This window comes from Hemiscyllium ocellatum, chromosome 9, assembly GCF_020745735.1.
Source record: "Hemiscyllium ocellatum isolate sHemOce1 chromosome 9, sHemOce1.pat.X.cur, whole genome shotgun sequence".
NCBI classification, from domain to species: domain Eukaryota; kingdom Metazoa; phylum Chordata; class Chondrichthyes; order Orectolobiformes; family Hemiscylliidae; genus Hemiscyllium; species Hemiscyllium ocellatum.
This window is the reverse complement of record NC_083409.1, coordinates 109805010-109827222: the sequence shown is the minus strand read 5'-3', so window position 1 is coordinate 109827222 and position 22213 is coordinate 109805010. Positions and strand designations below refer to the sequence as shown.

Here is a 22213-nt window from a genome sequence, read left to right as displayed (position 1 = left end):
CCCTCCGTGACTACCTGGTCAGGTCCACGCCCCCCTACAACCCACCCTCCCGTCCTGGCACCTTCCCCTGCCACCACAAGAATTGCAAATTCTGTGCCTACACCTCCTCCGTCACCTCCATCCAAGGCCCTAAAGGAGCCTTCCACATCCATCAAAGTTTTACTTGCACATCCACCAATATCATTTATTGTATCCGTTGCTCCCGATGTGGTCTCCTCTACATTGGGGAGACTGGGCGCCTCCTAGCAGAGCGCTTTAGGGAACATCTCCGGGACACCCACACCAATCAACCACACCGCCCCGTGGCCAAACATTTCAACTCCACCTCCCACTCTGCCGAGGACATGGAGGTCCTGGGCCTCCTGCACCGCCACTCCCTCTCCACCTGACACCTGGAGGAAGAACGCCTCATCTTCCACCTCGGAACACTTCAATCCCAGGGCATCAATGTGGGCTTCAACAGTTTCCTCATTTCCCCTTCCCCACCTCACCCCAGTTCCAAACTTCCAGCTCAGCACTGTCCCCATGACTTGTCCTACCTGCCTATCTTCTTTTCCACCTATCCACTCCACCCTCTCCTCCCTGACCTATCACCTTCATCCCCTCCCCCACTCACCTATTGTACTCTATGCTACTTTCTCCCCACCCCCACCCTCCTCTCATTTATCTCTGTACCCTTCAGGCTGTCTGCCTGCATTCCTGATGAAGGGCTTTTGCTCGAAACGTCGATTTTATTGCTCCTCGGATGCTGCCTGAACTGCTGTGCTTTTCCAGCACCACTAATCCAGAATCTGGTTTCCAGCATCTGCAGTCATTGTTTTTACTCTCTGCAAAATAAGAATCAAGACTCTTTTACTTACACCTGAGATTTCGGGCGGGACTTTGTTAAAACATCTTGCCTTCATTACTCAGTCCTCTGAGTACAGGAGTTGGGATATCATGTTGAAGTTGTACAGGACCTTGGTGAAGCCTCTTCTGAAATACGTGTCCAGTTCTGGTCTCCTAGTGAGAGGAAGGATATTACCAAGCTGGAGAGGATTCAGAAGTGGTTTACCAGGATGTTGCAGTACGGAACATTTGAGTTATAAAGAAAGGCTGGGACTTTTTCACTGGTGCTTAGGATGTTAAGAGACAACCTATAGAAGTTTATAAAATCATGAGGGGTATGGATAGGGTTAATGGTTGGTGTCTTTTTCTCTAAGATGGGGGATTTCAAGTCTAGGGGACACATTTTTAAGATGAGAGGAGAGACAATTAAAAAAGACATGAGATTCAGTTTTGTTTTACACGGAAGGCAGCTGACATGTGGATTGAACTTCCTGAGGAAGTGGTGGATGTGGGTACAATTACAACATTTGAAAGACATTTAGATAGATACAGGAATAGGAAGGGTTTGGAAGAATATAGACCAGGAGCAGGCAGGTGGGACTAATTTAGTTTGGGATTGTGTTCGGTATGAACTGGTTGGACCAAAGGGCCTATTTCCGTGCTGTACGAATCTATGCCTCCATGTTGTATGTGTACCCTTGCCTTTAAGAGACTTCATCTGTAAGTATTTCAGGTAGTGTACGTGTACAAGATTATAGCTCTGCCTACCAGCCTTTTGTAGTCCTGTGTTCTTTTAATGACTTCATCCCACTCCATTTTGTCAAGCTCGATTCTCAATTTATTTTATTTAAGCAGACAGAGCACTTCGGTGGTGGTTTGGTCTATGGGCTGGCATTCTTGTTCAAGTGCAATGTTGCAGTTTCTTCAAAAATTCAAATTTTATCAAATCATTCTGGATATTTCAAGGTTAAGCTGTGAATGAAAGTGATAGGTGAGGTATCTGAGCTTGATTTGTTGTTAACTGCACGGATGCACTCTGGGCTTGCATCTATAGTGTTGCTATGTTATCTTGGCTGTGTGGCAGTGTTTGTACCTGTCAGGTGGAAGGTGGTGGGTTAATTCCCACTTCAAACCTTGAACCCAAAATTCAGTAAGCTGTTTGAGTGGAGCACTGAGGGGAATACGACATGGGTGCAGGTTCTGTCCTTAGTGTCAGATAGTTCATATCATCAGTGCCAAGAAAGAACAGGGTGTTTGGGCTGAAACATTCCCATGGAGAAACCATTGGTGAACTATGGGCTCCTGGATAATTAAAACAGAAGGTGTAAAGCCTGAACACATTGCTTTAATTTGCAGCGGATGGATCCTTGTTGATGAATATCTAGTGAGTATAAATGAGCCATTTTAAAAGTTGGATTAGTTATTTCAGTCGGTTGTTGGTGTAGCTGTTGGTGCGTTTGGGATTATTCAGCAAATGCCTCCCAATTGAAAAATCCCATCTCTAACAGTAGGTGTTTTGTGGTGGGTTTTGCAAATGCACGTTGACAAAAGGTGGAACACTCACTCAGCCCAAATTTGCAAAGTCCAGACTGGCAGCTAAAGTATCAATGTCAAGTTGAGTCTCATTCTCATCTGGCTGTGTGCTTCTGCCTTGTTGTAGGAATCTAGGTCAAGATCATAGATGTGCAGCTTTCCTGAATTTCCTGTTCCCAACAGGAAATTGTCTATTGATTTGAATTGGAAATGTCCCACAATTCCACCATTGCTTTCGCTAAAACAAGTAACAGATTACAGATTCAATCATAGATCTGCTCCTGTAATTATCTAGTTGACACTGAGGTCTGCAGATGCTGGAGATCAGAAATGAGAGTGTACTGCTAGAAAAGGACAGCAGGTCAGGGAGCACCCGAGGAGCAGGAAGATCGACGTTTTGGACATAAGCTCTTCATCAGCACTTTCCTGATGAAGGGCTTTTGCCTGAAACGTCAATTTTCTTGCTACTCGGATGCTCTCTGATCAGCTGTGCTTTTCCAGCAATACACTCTAAACTCCCGTAATTATCTGTCTGGGGACCTTCACAACATAGTTCACTGCAGTTAATTCATTTTTTTAATTACTTGAATAAAATGGATAAATTCTCCTTTGCCTTGGTTGAGATAAACCGGCATTGCAGTCATCTGCTTTTGTTGAGGTATTTTAATTCCACATAACAGATCATTGATATGAAGAGATGTTGAATTAAGGGATTAAGCATAGAGTCATAGAGATGTACAGCATGGAAACAGACCCTTCAGTCCAACCCGTCCATGCCGACCAGATATCCCAACCCAATCTAGTCCCACCTGCCAGCACCTAGCCCATATCCCTCCAAACCCTTCCTATTCATATATCCATCCAAATACCTTTTAAATGGTTATAGTTGTACTAGCCTCCACCACTTCCTCTGGCAGCTCATTCCATACACGTGCCACCCTCTGTGTGAAAAAGTTGCCCCTTAGGTCTCTTGTATATCTTTCCCCTCTCACCCTAAACCTATGCCATCTAGTTCTGGACTCCCTGACCCCAGGGAAAAGATTTTGTCTAATTATCCTATCCATTCCCCTCATAATTTTGTAAACCTCTATAAGGTCACCCCTCAACCTCCGACACTACAAGGAAAACAGCCCCAGCCTTTTCAGCTTCTCCCTGTAGCTCAAATTCTCCAACCCTGGCAACATCCTTGTAAATCTTTTCTGAATCCTTTCAAGTTTCACAACATCCTTCTGCATGCACTATTCCAACAGTGGCCTAACCAATGTCCTGTACAGCTGCAACATGACCTCCCAACTCCTGTACTCAATACTCTGGCCGATAAAGGAAACATACCAAATGCCTTTTTCACTATCCTATCTACCTGCGACTCCACTTTCAAGGAGCTATGAACCTGCACTCCAAGGTCTCTTTGTTCAGCAACACTCCCTAGGACCTTACTATTAAGTGTATAAGTCTTGCTAAGATTTGCTTTCCCAAAATGCAGCACCTCGCATTTATCTGAATTAAACTCCATCTGCCACTTTTCAGCCCATTGGCCCATCTGGTCCAGATCCTGTTGTAATCTGAGCGAATGCAGTTGGAGATGACACAGGGCAACCAGATTTCTACAAAGCTGATTTGTTTTTGTAGTTGTAAAATTATAAGCAGTTGTTTCTTCATTTCTTAATCTCATTTGTCAGATTATTTGATTAGCTGTTTTATTAACACCATTCTCCACACTGGGACATATATTTTTATGTGTATGTTACTGCCCAGTTATTGAGAGGTGACTAGGGAACTATACCCTTGAAACCTGCTGGTGTGACATGTCCTGTAGTAGCATTCTGTTGATATCAGTGTCCCACTGAACCACCATCTGGACAATCTTAGGCACTTGGGGCACCTGGACATTACTCAATAAGGTTTCCTTTTCCTCTTATGTGTAGATTTTTTCACTCAATTTGAGGTATTTGTGTGATACTAGAAAGAAACACTTTCTGTTTCAACTAACTTTTGTCAGCATCAAGCGCTCTTCCGTTTGTAATTCACCAAAGTCTGCAAGAAACTGAGAGAGAGCGAGAGAGAGAGAGAGAAATGCCAATAGAATAATTATTGCAACACATAGGAGACCATTCAGCCCTTGGTGCCTGCACTGGCTCTATTACCCACCGCTAGTGTCCTGCCTTTTCCCCATCTCCCTGTCCACCATTTCTATCCAAATATTCTTCAATAGCTTACGGGTCACAACCCCCTGTCAAAAGACAAACAATCTCTCCTACACCCAAAAGGTGTGTTAGGAAGATGAGTGGGTTGATTGTTAACGTGTTTGGGTGCATGGCGAATACTCTTCCCATATTAACCCCCATCACCCAAACGGGGATTTGAATCTGGATCGTCAGTAAGTGGAACCTGTTGAGTCACAATAATTCCAGAATGCACCCTTCACTTCTGGTTTAATGTCTCAAAAATGCATCTTAATCCCAGTTTCAGAAGGGCAGGCAGATTCCCATGTCTGGCAGTCACCAGCCTGTATGAGACAGTTGAGTTTGTTCCAATTCACAGGGAAGGGTCGGTACACATTGTTGGTGTGCTTAAGGTGTGTCTATCTGCAAGGATAGTCGGTTTCTTGCAGACTTTGATGAATTACAAACGAAAGAGGACTGGAGAACAGCCAATGTGATACCATTATTCAAGAAGTGAGGAAGGAGTAACTATGGGCCAGTTAGTCTAAACCCGGTGATGGGGAAACCATTCTGCGGGACCAAATTAATCTGCAGTTGGAGAGGGTCGTATTAATCAAGAACAATCACCATGGTTTTGTTAAGGGATGAAATTGATTGAAATTTTTGAAGAGGTGACCAGGCTTGTAGGTGAGGGCAATGCATTCAACGTTAGTCTACTTGGAATTCAGAAAGACCTTTGAGGAGGTCCTGCATGGGATACATGAGGAACAGTAAGACCCCAAGGAAATTTGGCTAATTAGATCTAGAATTGGCCAAGTGGCAGGCAGCAGAGGTAATGGTTGAGGTGTGTTTTTGTAATTGGAAGCCAATATCCAGTGGGGTTCCGTAGGGATTGGTGCATACACACCATTTAGATCTGAAAGTAGGAGTGTTGATCAACAAGTTTGTGGATGATGCAAAAATTGGTGGGGTGTCAAATAGTGAGGAGGATAGCTTTAGAGTACAGGAGGACACAGACGGGCTGGCCAGTGGCAAATGAGATTCAGTGCAGATAGACGTGAGGTGATGCACTTGCGTAGGACAATCAAGGCAAGAGAATACATGATGAACAGTAGGACCTTTGGAAGCACCAAGGATCAGAGGGTCCACTGATTCCTTAAGGTAGTCAACAGGTAGATACAGTGGTTAGGGAGGCATATGGGATACTTGCCCTCAGTAGTGGAAGCATAGGGTTTAAGAATGGGGTGGTAATGCAGGCGCTATATAAACTAATGGTTTGACCACAACTAGAGTACTGTGCATAGTTCTGAAATGCACTTTTTAAAATGTTTGTTTACTCTTGGGATGTGGATCTTGATCAGATAGGCTGAGAAGCGGAAGATGGAGTTTAATTTAGATAAATATCAGGTGCTGCATTTTGGGAAAGCAAATCTTAGAAGGACTTCTGCACTTAATGGTAAATCCTAGGGAGAGTTGCTGAACAAAGAGACCTTGGAGTGCAGGTTCATAGCTGCTTGAAAGTGGAGTCACAGGTAGATATGCTTTCTTTTATTGGGAGTATTGAATACAGGAATTGGGAGGTCATGTTGCAGCTGTACAGGACATTGATTAGGCCACTGTTGGAATATTGCATGCAATTCTGGTCTCCTTCCTATTGGACAGATGTTGTGAAACTTGAAAGGGTTCAGAAAAGATTTACAAGGATGTTGCCAGGGTTGGAGAATTTGAGCTATAGGGAGAAGCTGAAAAGGCTGGGGCTGTTTTCCTTGTAGTGTTGGAGGTTGAGGGGTGACCTTATAGAGGTTTACAAAATTATGAGGGGAATGGATAGGATAAATAGACAAAATCTTTTCCCTAGGGTCAGGGAGTCCAGAACTAGATGGCATAGGTTTAGGGTGAGAAGGGAAAGATATACAAGAGACTTAAGGGGCAATGTTTTCACACAGAGGGTGACATGTGTATGGAATGAGCTGCCAGAGGAAGTGGTGGAGGCTGGTACAATTACAGCATTTAAGAGGCATTTTGATGGATATATGAATAGGAAGGGTTTGAAGTGATATGGGCCGGGTGCTGGCAGGTGGGACTAGATTGGGTTGGGATATCTGGTTGGCATGGACAAGTTGGGCTGAAGGGTGTGTTTCCGTGCACTATATCTCAATGACTATGTCTGTGACTCTATGTGGGTATTAATAGCTGGACCAGCATTTATTACCCTTCCCTAGTTACCTTTGAGAAGGTGGGTGTGAGCTGCCTTCTGGAACCGCTGCAGTCCATGTGCTGTAGGTTGACCCACAATGCCCTTAGGGAGGGAATTCCAAGATTTTGACCCAATGACAGTGAAAGAATGATCTTACATTTCCAAGTCAGGATGGTGAGTGGCTTGGAGGGGAACTTGCAGGTGGTAGTGTTCCAATGTATCTGCTGCTGTTATCCTTCTAGATGGAAGTGGTCATGGGTTTGGAAGGTGCTGTCTGAGGATCTTTGGTGAATATCTGCAGTGCCTTTTGTAGATAGTACACAATGCTGCTACTGAGCCTCGCTGGTGAAGGGAATGGATGCTTGTGGATGTAATGCCAGTCAAGTGGGCTGCTTTGTCCTGGATGGTGTTAAGCTTCTTGAGTGTTGTTGGAGCTGCACTTATCCAGGCAAGTAGGGAGCATTCCATCACACTCCTGACCTGTGCCTTGTAGATGGTGGACAGGCTGTGGGGAGTCAGGAGACAAGTTACTTTCCACAATATTGCTAGCCTCTGACTTGCACTTGTAGTCAGTGTATTTATGTGGAACGTCCAGTTGGGTTTCTGGTCCATGCTCACCCCCAGGATAGTGCGGAATTCAGTGATGCTAGCACCATTGAAGGTCATGAGGCAGTGATTAGATTCTCTCTTATTGGAAATGGCCTTTGCCTGGCATATATATGACGTAAATGTTACTTGCCACTGGTCAGCCCAACTCTGGATATTGTGCAGCACTTTTTGCATTTGAAAATGGACTGTTTTGGTATCTAAGGAGTCACGAAAGGTGCTGAATATTGTGCAATCGTCAGCGAACATCCCCATTTCTGACCTTAGGATAAGGAAAACTCATTGATGCAATCATGCGAGAAAGGATGCAGAGGAGATTTACCAGAATGCGATGTGAGCAGGAGAGTTTTAGTTATGAGGAGAGATTGAATAGACCGGCGTTGATTTTCTTGGAGAAGTCAAAACTGAGTGGGACATGATTGAGATGTTTACAATAATGAAAGGCATAACCAAAAGAGAAAATGCTGGAAAATCTCAGTAAGTCTGGCAGTGTCTGTAAGGAGAGAAAAGAGCTGACGTTTAGAGCCGAACTGACCCTTTGTCAAAACTGACAAAGCTGACCAGCTTTGACAAAGGGTCAGTTAGACTCGAAACGTCAGCTCTTTGCTCTCCTTACAGATGCTGACAGACCAGCTGGGATTTTCCAGCATTTTCTCTTTTGGTTTCAGATTCCAGCATCTGCAGTAATTTGCTTTTACCCAATGAAAGACCTCGATTGGGTAGACAGGAAGAAACGTTTCCCCCTGGTGCAGGGGTCAATGACCAGGGAAGGAACTCAGTGTATCTGCGGAATTCTTCACCGTAGAGGCATCAGTTGTGATACTCATTAAGTGCCTTTAAGACTGAGAAAGACAGATTTTTAATCAGTAAGGGATTCAAAGGTTATGGAGAAAAGGCAGGAAAGTAGAGTTGAGGATTACCAAATCAATCATGATCCCATTGATTTGTGGAGGCAGATTAGATGGGCTGAATGGCAGACTTCTCTTATGGATGAGCCTATCATGTGACTTCCCTTGTGCTGTTTGTTCTTCCTCTAGAATCTCATTGATAAGAAGTGGTGAGAAGCTTCAAGCACAAGAACATTTAATCGTGCAGGAATACCTCGATAAACCATTCCTCTTGGAGGGCTACAAGTTTGACCTACGTATCTATACCCTGGTAACCTCTTGCGACCCCCTGCGGATATTCCTGTACAATGATGGGCTGGTACGCATGGGCACAGAGAAGTATCACGCTCCCACTGACTCAAACTTGGTAAGGTGCTTCTGACTGAAGGCATTGACTCAAAGAAAAATGTCACTTTTTTTTAAGGTTGTTGTGTGGTCACAGTCTGTGCTTGATTTCTAGTTGTCTTGATGCTAGGGAGTAGTGGACCATGGGCTTACAATTGGTCTTCCCAAAATTGGTGGTGGGAATGGTCAGCGAGAGCGTGAGCTTTGAACCTGCTTTCCGACTGAGGAAAAAAAACTATGTTCCCTCTCTAATGAGCTCCTGATCTCACAAAGCAACCCTCAGCTCAGCCTCAGCCCACAGTCTCAATTCTCAGTGAGAGCATTGCAACAGTTTTTAAATCTTGAACTGGGTTCCCAATGCAAAACTGTTTTGTAATTGAATCGTTGGTAGAATGTAGAACAGCACAGCACAGGAACAGGCCCTTTACCCCACAATGCTGTGCCAAAGTAACGGCACGGTGGCACGGTGGTTAGCACTGATGCCTCACAAGCGCCAGAGACCCGGGTTCAATTCCCGACTCAGTTGACTGACTGTGTGGAGTTTGTACATTCTCCCCGTGTCTGCGTGGGTTTCCTCCGGGTGCTCCGGTTTCCTCCCACAGTCCAAAGATGTGCGGGTCAGGTGAATTGGCCATGCTAAATGGCCCATAGTGTTAGGTGTAGGGGTATGGGTGGGTTGCGCTTCGGCGGGTCAGTGTGGACTTGTTGGGCCGAAGGGCCTGTTTCCACACTGTAGGTAATCTAATCTAATTAATCCCTTCTTGCCTGCCTTTGGTCCATATCCCTTCATTCCCATTCTATTCACATGATAATAAAAGGATACTTTAATCATGTTCTCATCTAAATGTGCCTTAAATGCCCCGATCATATCTGTCTCCACCATCACCCGTCTGCACATTTAAGACCCCTGCCACTCTCTGTGTAAAATTCTTGCCCCTCACATCTGGGGGGAGAGAGAGAGAGAGAGAGAGAGAAAACCCACAGTTACCTCCTTTGCTGTTTGAATTCATGTATCGTTGGCCATCGGAGTGCATCTGGGAAAATTAACAAGCAGTGAATTTCACAACTAATCTTGGAGGAGCTGTTGGGCGAAGTTCATAACACAGAATCACTTAAGTTAATTGTTGTTTTAAGTCTGTCCAAGAGAAAGGCTGCAGTAGTGGGCACAGTGGATTCTTTCTTGATTATATGTTTTTGGAGATAAGTCTCTTGATTAAACTTAAAATATAAGCCATAACTATTAATTTAACCTGGGGCAGTGTTTGTAGAGGAATAAGACGGTGTTATTTTCTGGGTTTGTAGATTGTGAAGGAGCAAAAATGGCCTTTGCAGTGATATGTACTTCTTGTCAGATGTGGGAGTTTAAAGAGAGTTTAAGGGTTACTGCGGATTATATCTGCCATAAATGCTGTTGGATGCAAATCTTATCAGATCGAGTGGATCGGTTGGAGAGACAAATAGAAGTGATGAGGAATTTGCAACAGCAACGGTATGTGATGGATGGCAGTTATAGGAAGGGGGGAATGTCTCAGATACAGTCACATAGATGGGTTAACTCCAGGAAGGATAAGAGAGGTAGGCAGCTAGAGCAGGAGTCTTTTGTGGCTATACCCATTTCAAACATGTATGCTGTTTTGGAAAATGTAGGGGGTGATGGATTCTCAGGGGAACGTAGCACATACAGCCAAGTTTCTGGTATTGAGACTGGCTCTAATGTAATGAGGGGTACGTCGGCTTCCAAGAGATCAATTGTGTTAGGGGATTCTGTAGTCGGAGGTACAGACAGACATTTCTGTTGCCAGCAGAGAAAAAGCAAAATGGTGTGTTGTTTCCCTGGTGCCAGAATCAAGGATGTCTCAGAGAGGGTGCAGAATGTTCTCATGGGGGAGAGGGGCCAGCAAGAGGTCATTGTCCACATTGGAACCAACGATATAGGAAGGGAAAAGGTTGAGACTCTAAAGGGAGATTACAGAGAGTTAGGTAGAATTTTAAAAAGGAGGTCCTCAAGGGTAGTAATATCTGGATTACTCCCAGTGCTACGAACTAGTGAGGGCAGGAATAAGATGAATGCATGGCTGAGGAGCTGGTGTATGAGTGAAGGATTCACATTTTTGGATCATTGGAATCTCTTTTGGGGTAGAAGTGACCTGTACAAGAAGGACAGATTGCACCTAAATTGGAAGGGGACTAACATACTGGCAGGGAAATTTGCTAGAACTGCTTGGGAGGATTTAAACTAGTAACTTGGAGGGGGGGAACCCAGGGAGATAGTGAGGAAAGAGATCGATCTGAGACGGGTACAGCTAAGAACAGAAGTGAGTCAAACAGTCAGGGCAGGCAGGGACAAGGTAGGACTAATAAATTAAACTGCATTTATTTCAATGCAAGGGACCTAACAGGGAAGGCAGATGAACTCAGGGCATGGTTAGGAACATGGGACTGGGATATCATAGCAATTACAGAAACATGGCTCAGGGATGGGCAGGACTGGCAGCTGAATGTTCCAGGATACAAATGCTACAGGAAGGATAGAAAGGGAGGCAAATGAGGAGGGGGTGTGGCATTTTTGATAAGGGATAGCATTACAGCTGTGCTGAGGGAGGATATTCCCAGAAATACATTGAGGGGAAGTTATTTGGGTGGAACTGAGAAATGAGAAAGGGATGATCACCTTATTGGGATTGTATTATAGACCCCCCAATAGTCAAAGGGAAATTGAGAAACAAACTTGTAAGGAGATCTCAGCTATCTGTAAGAATAATAAGGTAGTTATGGTAGGGGATTTTCACTTTCCAAACATCAACTGGGACTGCCATAATGTTAAAGGTTTAGATGGAGAGAAATTTCTTAAGTGTGTACAAGACAATTTTCTGATTCAGTATGTGGATGTACCTACTAGAGAAGGTGCAAAACTTGACCTACTCTTGGGAAATGAGTCAGGGCAGGTGACTGAGGTGTCAGTGGGGGAGCACTTTGGGGCCAGCGACCATAATTCTATTCGTTTTAAAATAGTGATGGAAAAGTATAGACCAGATCTAAAAGCTGAAGTTCTAAATTGGAGAAAGGCCAATTTTGAAGGTATTGGGAAGAACTTTCAAAAGCTGATTGGAGGCAGATGTTCGCAGGTAAAGGGACGGCTGGAAAATGGGAAGCCTTCAGAAATGAGATAACAAGAATCCAGAGAAAGTATATTCCTGTCAGGGTGAAAGGAAAGGCAGGTAACTATAGGGAATGCTGGATGACTAAAGAAATTGAGTGTTTGGTTAAGAAAAAGAAGGAAGCATATGTCAGGTACAGACAGGATAGATCGAGTGAATCCTTAGAAGAGTATAAAGAAAATAGGAGTATACTTAAGAGGGAAATCAGGATGGCAAAAAGGGGACATGAGATAGTTTTGGCAAATAGAATTAAGGAGAATCCAAACGGTTTTTACAAATATATTAAGGACAAAAGGGTAACTCGGGAGAGAATAGGGCTCCTCAAAGATCAGCAAGGCGGCCTTTGTGTGGAGCCACAGAAAATGGGGGAGATACTAAATGAATATTTTGCATCAGTATTTACTGTGGAAAAGGATATGGAAGATATAGACTGTAGGGAAATAGATGGTGACATCTTGAAAAATGTCCAGACTACAGAGTTTTGAAACGGTTAAAGGTGGATAAATCCCCAGGACCTGATCAGGTGAAAACGAGAACTCTGTGGGAAGCTAGAGAAGTGATTGCTGGGCCTCTTGCTGAGATATTTGTATCATCGATAGTCACAGGTGAGGTGCCGAAAGACTGGAGGTTGGCAAACGTGGTGCCACTGTTTAAGAAGAGCGGTAAAGACAAGCCAGGGAACTATAGACCAGTGAGCCTGACCTTGGTGGTGGGTAAGTTGTTGGAGGGAATTGTGAGGGACAGGATGTACATGTATTTGGAAAGGCAAGGACTGATTTGGAGTAGTCAACATGGCTTTGTGCGTGGAAAATCATCGAGTAAAAAATGAGGTCTGCAGATGCTGGAGATCACAGCTGCAAATGTGTTGCTGGTCAAAGCACAGCAGGCCAGGCAGCATCTCAGGAATAGAGAATTCGACGTTTCGAGCATAAGCCCTTCATCAGGAATAAGAGAGAGAGCCAAGCAGGCTGAGATAAAAGGTAGGGAGGAGGGACTAGGGGGAGGGGCGATGGAGGTGGGATAGGTGGAAGGAGGTCAAGGTGAGGGTGATAGGCCGGAGTGGGGTGGGGGCGGAGAGGTCAGGAAGAGGATTGCAGGTTAGGAGGGCGGTGCTGAGTTGAGGGAACCGACTGAGACAAGGTGGGGGGAGGGGAAATGAGGAAGCTGGAGAAATCTGAATTCATACCTTGTGGTTGGAGGGTTCCCAGGCGGAAGATGAGGCGCTCCTCCTCCAGCCGTCGTGTAGTTGTGTTCTGCCGGTGGAGGAGTCCAAGGACCTGCATGTCCTCGGTGGAGTGGGAGGGGGAGTTAAAGTGTTGAGCCACGGGGTGATTGGGTTGGTTGGTTCGGGCGGTCCAGAGGTGTTCTCTGAAGCGTTCCGCAAGTAAGCGGCCTGTCTCACCAATATAGAGGAGGCCACATCGGGTGCAGCGGATGCAATAGATGATGTGTGTGGAGGTACAGGTGAACTTGTGGCGGATATGGAAGGATCGCTTGGGGCCTTGGAGGGAAGTGAGTGTGGAGGTGTGGGCGCAAGTTTTACATTTCCTGTGGTTGCAGGGGAAGGTGCCGGGGGTGGAGGTTGGGTTGGTGGGGGGTGTGGATCTGACAAGGGAGTCACGAAGGGAGTGGTCCTTGCGGAACGCTGATAGGGGAGGGGAGGGAAATATATCCTTGGTGGTGGGGTCCGTTTGGAGGTGGCGGAAATGGCGGCGGATAATACGTTGTATGCGCAGGTTGGTGGGGTGGTAGGTGAGAACCAGTGGGGTTCTGTCTTGGTGGCGGTTGGAGGAGCGGGGCTCAAGGGCGGAGGAGCGGGAAGTGGAGGAGATGCGGTGGAGGGCATCGTCGATCACGTCTGGGGGGAATCTGCGGTCCTTGAAGAAGGAGGCCATCTGGGCTGTGCGGTGTTGGAATTGGTCCTCCTGGGAGCACTTGAAGAAGGAGGTCATCTGGGCTGTGCGGTGTTGGAATTGGTCCTCCTGGGAGCACTTGAAGAAGGAGGCCATCTGGGCTGTGCGGTGTTGGAATTGGTCCTCCTGGGAGCATTGAAGAAGGAGGCCATCTGGGCTGTGCGGTGTTGGAATTGGTCCTCCTGGGAGCATTTGAAGAAGGAGGCCATCTGGGCTGTGCGGGGATTGGCCGACCCATTGTCTCAGCCTGCTCCTGCCCCACCGAACTCATCTCCCAATACGTCGACACGGTCCTGTCCCCTTTAGTCCCAGAACTCCCCACCTACGTTCGGGACACCACCCACGCCCTCCACCTCCTCCAGGATTTTCGCTTCCCCGGTCCCCAACGCCTTATTTTCACTATGGACATCCAGTCCCTGTACACCTCCATCCCCCATCACGAAGGACTCAAAGCCCTCCGCTTCTTCCTTTCCCGCCGCACCAACCAGTACCCTTCCACTGACACCCTCCTTCGACTGACTGAACTGGTCCTCACCCTGAATAACTTCTCTTTTCAATCCTCCCACTTCCTCCAAACTAAAGGAGTTGCCATGGGCACCCGCATGGGCCCCAGCTATGCCTGCCTCTTCGTAGGATATGTGGAACAGTCCATCTTCCGCAACTACACTGGCACCACCCCCCACCTTTTCCTCCGCTACATCGATGACTGTATCGGCGCTGCCTCGTGCTCCCACGAGGAGGTTGAACAGTTCATCAACTTTACTAACACCTTCCATCCCGACCTGAAATTCATCTGGACTGTCTCAGACTCCTCCCTCCCCTTCCTAGACCTTTCCATTTCTATCTCGGGCGACCGACTCAACACAGACATCTATTATAAACCGACTGACTCCCACAGCTACCTGGACTACACCTCCTCCCACCCTGCCCCCTGTAAAAACGCCATCCCATATTCCCAATTCCTTCGTCTCCGCCGCATCTGCTCCCAGGAGGACCAATTCCAACACCGCACAGCCCAGATGGCCTCCTTCTTCAAGGACCGCAGATTCCCCCCAGACGTGATCGACGATGCCCTCCACCGCATCTCCTCCACTTCCCGCTCCTCCGCCCTTGAGCCCCGCTCCTCCAACCGCCACCAAGTCAGAACCCCACTGGTTCTCACCTACCACCCCACCAACCTGCGCATACAACGTATTATCCGCCGCCATTTCCGCCACCTCCAAACGGACCCCACCACCAAGGATATATTTCCCTCCCCTCCCCTATCAGCGTTCCGCAAGGACCACTCCCTTCGTGACTCCCTTGTCAGATCCACACCCCCCACCAACCCAACCTCCACCCCCGGCACCTTCCCCTGCAACCACAGGAAATGTAAAACTTGCGCCCACACCTCCACACTCACTTCCCTCCAAGGCCCCAAGGGATCCTTCCATATCCGCCACAAGTTCACCTGTACCTCCACACACATCATCTATTGCATCCGCTGCACCCGATGTGGCCTCCTCTATATTGGTGAGACAGGCCGCTTACTTGCGGAACGCTTCAGAGAACACCTCTGGACCGCCCGAACCAACCAACCCAATCACCCCGTGGCTCAACACTTTAACTCCCCCTCCCACTCCACCGAGGACATGCAGGTCCTTGGACTCCTCCACCGGCAGAACACAACTACACGACGGCTGGAGGAGGAGCGCCTCATCTTCCGCCTGGGAACCCTCCAACCACAAGGTATGAATTCAGATTTCTCCAGCTTCCTCATTTCCCCTCCCCCCACCTTGTCTCAGTCGGTTCCCTCAACTCAGCACCGCCCTCCTAACCTGCAATCCTCTTCCTGACCTCTCCGCCCCCACCCCACTCCGGCCTATCACCCTCACCTTGACCTCCTTCCACCTATCCCACCTCCATCGCCCCTCCCCCTAGTCCCTCCTCCCTACCTTTTATCTCAGCCTGCTTGGCTCTCTCTCTTATTCCTGATGAAGGGCTTATGCTCGAAACGTCGAATTCTCTATTCCTGAGATGCTGCCTGGCCTGCTGTGCTTTGACCAGCAACACATTTGCAGCGTGGAAAATCATGTCTCACAAACTTGATTGAGTTTTTTGATGAAGTAGCAAAGAAGATTGATGAGGACAGAGCAGTAGATGTGATCTATATGGACTTCAGTAAGGCGTTCGACAAGTTTCCCCATGGGAGACTGATGAGCAAGGTTAGATCTCATGGAATACAGGGAGAACGAGCCATTTGGATACAGAACTGGCTCAAAGGTAGAAGACAGAGGATGGTGGTGGAGGGTTGTTTTTCACACTGGAGGCCTGTGACCAGTGGAGTGCCACAAGGATCGGTTCTGGGCCCTCTACTTTTTGTCATTTACATGAATGATTTGGATGCGAGCATAAGAAGTACAATTAGTAAGTTTGCAGATGACACCAAAATTGAGGTGTAGTGGACAGCGAAGAGGGTTACCTCAGATTACAACGGGATCTGGACCAGATGGGCCAATGGGCAGAGAAGTGGAAAGCAAATCTTAGTAGGACTTATACACTTAATGGTAAGGTCCTAGGGAGTGTTGTTGAACAAAGACACCTTGGAGTGCAGGTTCATAGCTCCTTGAAAGTGGAGTTGCAGGTAGATAGGATAGTGAAGAAGGCATTTGGTATGCTTTCCTTTATTGGTCAGAGGATTGAGTACAGGCGTTGGGAGGTCATGTTGCCGATGTACAGGACATTGGTTAGGCCAATGTTAGAATATTGTGTGCAATTCTGGTCTCCTTCCTATCGGAAAGATGTTGTGAAACTTGAAAGGGTTCAGAAAAGATTTACAAGGATGTTGCCAGGGTTGGAGGATCTGAGCTACAGGGAGAGGCTGAACAGGCTGGGGCTGTTTTCCCTGGAGCTTCGGAGGCTGAGGGGAGACCTTATAGAGGTTTACAAAATTATGAGGGGCATGGATAGGATAAATAGACAAAGTCTTTTCCCTGGGGCTGTGGAGTCCAGAAGTAGAGGGCATAGGTTTAGGGTGAGAGGGGAAAGATATAAAAGAGGCCTAAGGGACAATCTTTTCATGTAGAGGGTGGTATGTGTATGGAATGAGCAGCCAAAGTAAGTGGTGGAGGCTGGTACAATTGCAACATTTAAGAGGCATTTGGATGGGTATATGAATAGGCAGGGTTTGGAGGGATATGGGCCGGGTGTTGGCAGATGGGACTAGATTGGGTTGGAATAGCTGGTCGGCATGGACGGGTTGGACCGAAGGGTCTGTTTCCATGCTATACATCTCTATGACTCTAGTAAAAAGTGAGGTCTGCAGATGCTGGAGATCAGAGCTGAAAATGTGTTGCTGGATAAAGCACAGCAGGTCAGGCAGCATCCAAGGAGCAGGAAATTCGACGTTTCGTGCCAGTGCCGATTCCTGATGAAGGGCTCTGGCCCGAAACGTAGAATTTCCTGTTCCTTGGATGCTGCCTGGCCTGCTGTGCTTTAACCAGCAACATATTTTCATCTCTATGACTCTATCTCATAGAATCCCTACAGTATCGAAACAGGCCTTTCGGCCCAACATGTCCACACCCCGACCCATTCCTCGACATTTACCCCTGACTAATGCACTTAATCTACTCATCCCTGGGAAAAGGTCCCATCCCTGAACACAATGGGCAATTTAGCATGGCCAAATCACCTAACCTCCACATCTTTGGACTGTGGGAGGAAACCAAAGCACCTGGAGGAAACCCACACAGACACGGGGAGAACGTGTAGACTCTACACAGACACTTGCCTGAGGCTGGATTCGAACCCGGGTCCCTAGTGCTGTGAGGCAGCAGTGCTAACCACTGAGCTTCCTTGCCACCTCTCACCTTAAATATATGCCCCTAGGTTTAGACATTTCAACGCTGGAAGAAAGATTCTGTCTGTCAACCCTATCTCTGCCTCTCATAATTTTATAGACTTCTACCAAGTCTCTCCTCAGCCCCTGTTGCTCCAGAGAAAACAACCTGAGTTTTTCCAGCCTCTCATCACAGCTCATACTGTCTAATCCAGGCAGATTCTGGTAAACCTCTTCTGCACTCTGGCCAAAACCTCCACATCCTTCCTGTAATGTGGCGACAAGAATTGAACACAATACTCTTAAGTGTGGTCTAACCAAAGTCTTATAATGCTGCAACATGATTTTCTGACTCAGGTAGAAATGTAATGACGTAGAGTTCCTCAGTCTTGGTTTTGAAGGGTGCACTGAATTTCCTGACCTTCGCTGCAGCAATCCTGGAACTGTTCTTTAGCTTCCCTCTACCCTAAGGCCCACACAGGAGAAAACAACCCGTCCTAGAAATTGCTGGGCACATCCATTCCTGACGGATGATGTGCTTGCAAACAGGGAGATGAATCCACCTTCAGGGGGTATTGCAGAAGGGTATGGATGTTGGAGGGCTCCCGTTGAATGATCCCGTGAAGGGCAGGATGAGGAGAAAAAGATTGGAACAAAATGGATTTATTTCCATTGTAGTAACTGGGTCTGTTAGTAAAGGTTGCAGCTTCCAAACACATGGCGCATATTGCATTGGGTCCACTCGTGCAGGATAACTTCATGCGGTGAATCCCTTGTTGCTTCACGGATAGAAACATCTCATTATGCTTGTTTATTGTGCCAGTTACACCAGATGGCTGCAGGTTATACACTTGCTTCTTAATCTGCAACTAATTAGCGTTTTAATTGCAAAACATACTGTTGCACCGTAGACCACCCTGGGAGTTTGAAACGAGTTCTGTGCAAATTGTGTGGATCAGTGGTAGTGCATCAAAGACTCCCTCCTGATTAATCTTGGAGCATTTGGCTATTTTCATCTTGCTGAGAGTGGTCAGAAGGGCGTGAAGTCAGGATAAGGTGCACAGATTAACAACACTCCTTCCCCCTACCCTTCTGGTTCTGGAGAAGGCTAAGTGTATCATCGCTGATCCACCAACTTTAACCAGCTTGGAATTACAGTAAAACAACTGAATAACTCGGGACAACAATAGAAATTCAGCAGAAAAACAAAGCCAGGAGCAAATTACTGCAGATGTTGGAATATGTGCTGAGACAAAACTACCTTGCCAGAAAGTGGGGAGATTGAGGAACTTCTGACCAGACGTAGTAGCTGAAGCAAATACCACAGAGGCCTTAAAGGAGAGGCTTGAAAGTGCAATCAGTAGAGTATTTAGGTATGTAAGAAGTTCATGTGGAGCATAAATGCTAGCATAAACTGGTGGGCTGAATGGCCTATATGTGCAAATTCTTAACTTAAAACAAAAGCAAAATACCAGTGGTTCCTGAAATCCTGAACTAAAAATGAGAATGAAAAAGCTGGAAATACTCAGCGGGTCATGGAATGAAGAGTTAACATTTCACGCCAATGAACTTTGGTTATTTTAGCATTTCAGGGGGCATCATAGCACAACATTTGAGTATTGAGTTGGTCTCCTTATCTGAGGCAGGATGTTCTGCTTATGGAGGGAGTTCTGCTTATAGAGAGGTCTACCAGACTAATGTATGAAGAGAGACTGGATCTGTTAGGACCATATTCACTGGAGTTTAGGAGAATGGGGAAAGGGATCTCATCGAAACCTATGAAATTCTAACAGTATTAGACAAGAAAAATTGCAGGAGGAATGTTCCTCATGGCTAGAACCAGGGGTCATGGTCTAGTAATATTGGGTAGGTCATTTAGGAGACTGAGAGAAAGAAAAATATCTTCACCCAGAGACTGGTGATCCAGTGAAATTCACCGCCACAGAAAGCGGTGGAAGTCAAAACATTAAATACTTTCAAGTGGAAGGTAGGTATAATTCTTAGGGCTAAAGGGATCAAAGGGTATGGGGAGAAAGCAGGGACCGAGGACTGAGTTGTATGATCAGCCATGATCGTATTGAATGGTGGAACAGGCTCGAAGGGCCGAATGGCCTCCTCCTGCTTCTAATTTCTTTGTTTCTGGGTTACTCTGAAAAACCTTCTTATCTAACTCATATCCTCAGAGATGCGGTGATAGATTCTGTGTGAAAACACGGCAACTGTTGTTTCACAACTGAATGGAAGAATATTGTTCAGGTTTTTGGCAGAACAAAAGTCTCCACGATTTTCTTCCCAGTGTGCATTGAGATCTGTGGGACTGGAGAAACGGCGGGTCAGTCTGAAAGGTTTTCCATTTGAAAGGCGGTTCCTCTGACAGTGCAGCATTCCCTGGATACCATATTGAAATGTCAGCCTGGATTATGCCCTCAAACCTTGGAGTGAGCGACTGAGCTCGGGAGTTTTTGGTTTGGAAATGACAGTATTACCTTTCAATGCTCATATTTGCTTATCCTGCCAGTTTTTTCTAATCTTGTGTAAATTTCCCTGGTGGTCAGAATGAGCTCTCTGAAAATTGTACAATTCTGGGCATCTGAGTATTTAATTGATTTCAGCCCCTTACGGAGGCTACATCATTTTGTGACAAGTGAATAAAGCTCGGGGATTATAGACAAATTAAAATGCGGATATAGGTTGGTTGGCTCAATCAGTCCATGTCAATGCTTATCCTTCGTGAAAGCAGCAGTGCTTGATCCCAAATATCTCCCCTATCTGTTGCCCATCTCTCCATTTTCCTCCTTGCTTCAAACAACAGATGAATATCCAGATTAGGAGTAGGGGTTGGTCATTCAGCCCCTTCAGCCTGCTCCACCATTACATAATATCACGACTGATCTAATTTCCCAACCTTCCCACCCACCTCCAATAATCTTCACCCCCCTTGCCTATCAAGAATCTCTTTACCTTTGCTTTAAAAGTATTCAAGGACTCTGCTTCCATCACCTTTTGAGGAAGAGAGTTTCAAAGACTCATACCCTTCTGAATTAGGGATAGGATTAGAATCCCTATAGTGTGGACATAAGCCTTTCGGCCCAGCAAGTCCACACTGACCTTCCGAAGAGCAACTCACCCAGACCCATATATTTACTCCTGACTAATGCACCTAACCTACACATCCCTGCACACCATGGACAATTCAGCATGGCCAGTTCACCTGACCTGGACTGTGGGAGGAAACCGGAGCACCTGGAGGAAACCCACGCAGACACGGGGAGAATATGCAAACTTCACACAGTCAGTCACCTGAGGCTGGAATCTGATGGGCAGGTCCGGTAGGTAGTGCCAAGTTGGAGGCTCGGGATGGGATAATGTGGGGGGAGAGGAAATGAGGAAGCTGTTGAAATCCACATCCACATTGATCCCGTGTGGTTGCAGGGTCCAAAGGCGGACTATGAGGCGTTCCTCCTTCAGGCACTGGGTGATAACGGTTTGGCAGTAGAGGAGGTATAGGACCTGCCTGTCCTTGACAGAGTGGGAGGGGGAATTGAAGTGTTCAGCCACGGGCGGGGGGGCTGGTGAGTGCGGGTCTCCCAGAGATGTTCTCTGAAATGATCTGCAAGAAGGCGTCCTGTCTCCCCAATGTAGGGGAGACCACATCGGGTGCAATGGATGCAGTAGACAACATTAGTAGAGGTAACTTTCTGACAGATGTGGAAGGGTTCCTTGGGAAAAACAAACAGGCTTTCTCTATTGCATTGAACATAAAAGAACATACCCCAAGGGATCCTTCTGCATCTGGCAGACATTTACCTCTACGTCTACCCATGTCATCTGCTGCATCCGTTGCACCCAGTGTGGTCTTCTCTACATCGGGGAAACAGGACGCCTTCTTGCAGATCCTTTCAGAGAACATCTCTGAGATACCCGCACCCACCAACCCCACCGCCCCGTGGCTGAACACTTCAACTCCCCTCCCACTCCATCAAGGACATGCAGGTCCTGGGCCGCTTCCACCACCAAACCATTACCCCCTAGTGCCTGGAGGAACAGCACCTCATATTCCACCTTGGGATCATGCAACCACACGGGATAAATGTGGATTTCAAAGCTTTTTCATTTTCCCTCCCCCCACATTATCCCAGTTCCAAGCCTCCAACTCGGCACTGCCCTCCGGACCTGTCCATCACTCTTCCCTCTGACCTATCACCTTCTCCCTCACCTTTATCCACCCATCGCTTTCTCAGCTACCTTTCCCCAAACCCTACCCCCTTCCATTTATTTCTCACCCCTGACCCACAAGCCTCATTCCTGATGAAGGGTTGATGCCCGAAATGTCGATTCTCCTGCTCCTCGGATGCTGCCTGACCTGCTGTGCTTTTCCAGTACCACACTCTCGACTCTGATCTCCAGCATCTGCAGTCCTCACTTTCTCCTAGTACTCTAGGTTTGGTGTCACCAGCGATGGCTTGTATAACTGAAGGATAAACTCCCTACATTTGTACTTCATTCCCCTCATAATGAATTATAACATTGTTTGTTTTCCTAATTAGTTGCTTGCTAACCTTTTGCATTTTATGCATTACGACACCTAGATCCCACTCCACCTGAGCTCTGTAATCATTTGCGGTTTCCATAATATTGTTTCAAAAAATCCTTTCTGCAAGATAGACAAGTTTACATAATTCCTCTCATTGAACTCCATTTGCCAATCTTTCCCCACCCACTTAACCTGTCTATATCCCTTTATAGACTCCTAATGTCCTCTTA

General features: G+C 46.6%; 1 protein-coding gene across 2 annotated transcripts in view; it reads left to right on the top strand.

The window, feature by feature from the left end:
- ttll7 (tubulin tyrosine ligase-like family, member 7) overlaps positions 1-22213 on the top strand; it is a 192638-nt gene that overhangs the window by 41505 nt on the left and 128920 nt on the right. For both annotated transcript variants that reach the window (XM_060830002.1, XM_060830003.1), the window contains exon 5: positions 8364-8580. In XM_060830002.1, the coding sequence (XP_060685985.1) occupies positions 8364-8580 (217 nt within the window). The remainder of the gene's footprint in view (positions 1-8363; positions 8581-22213) is intronic.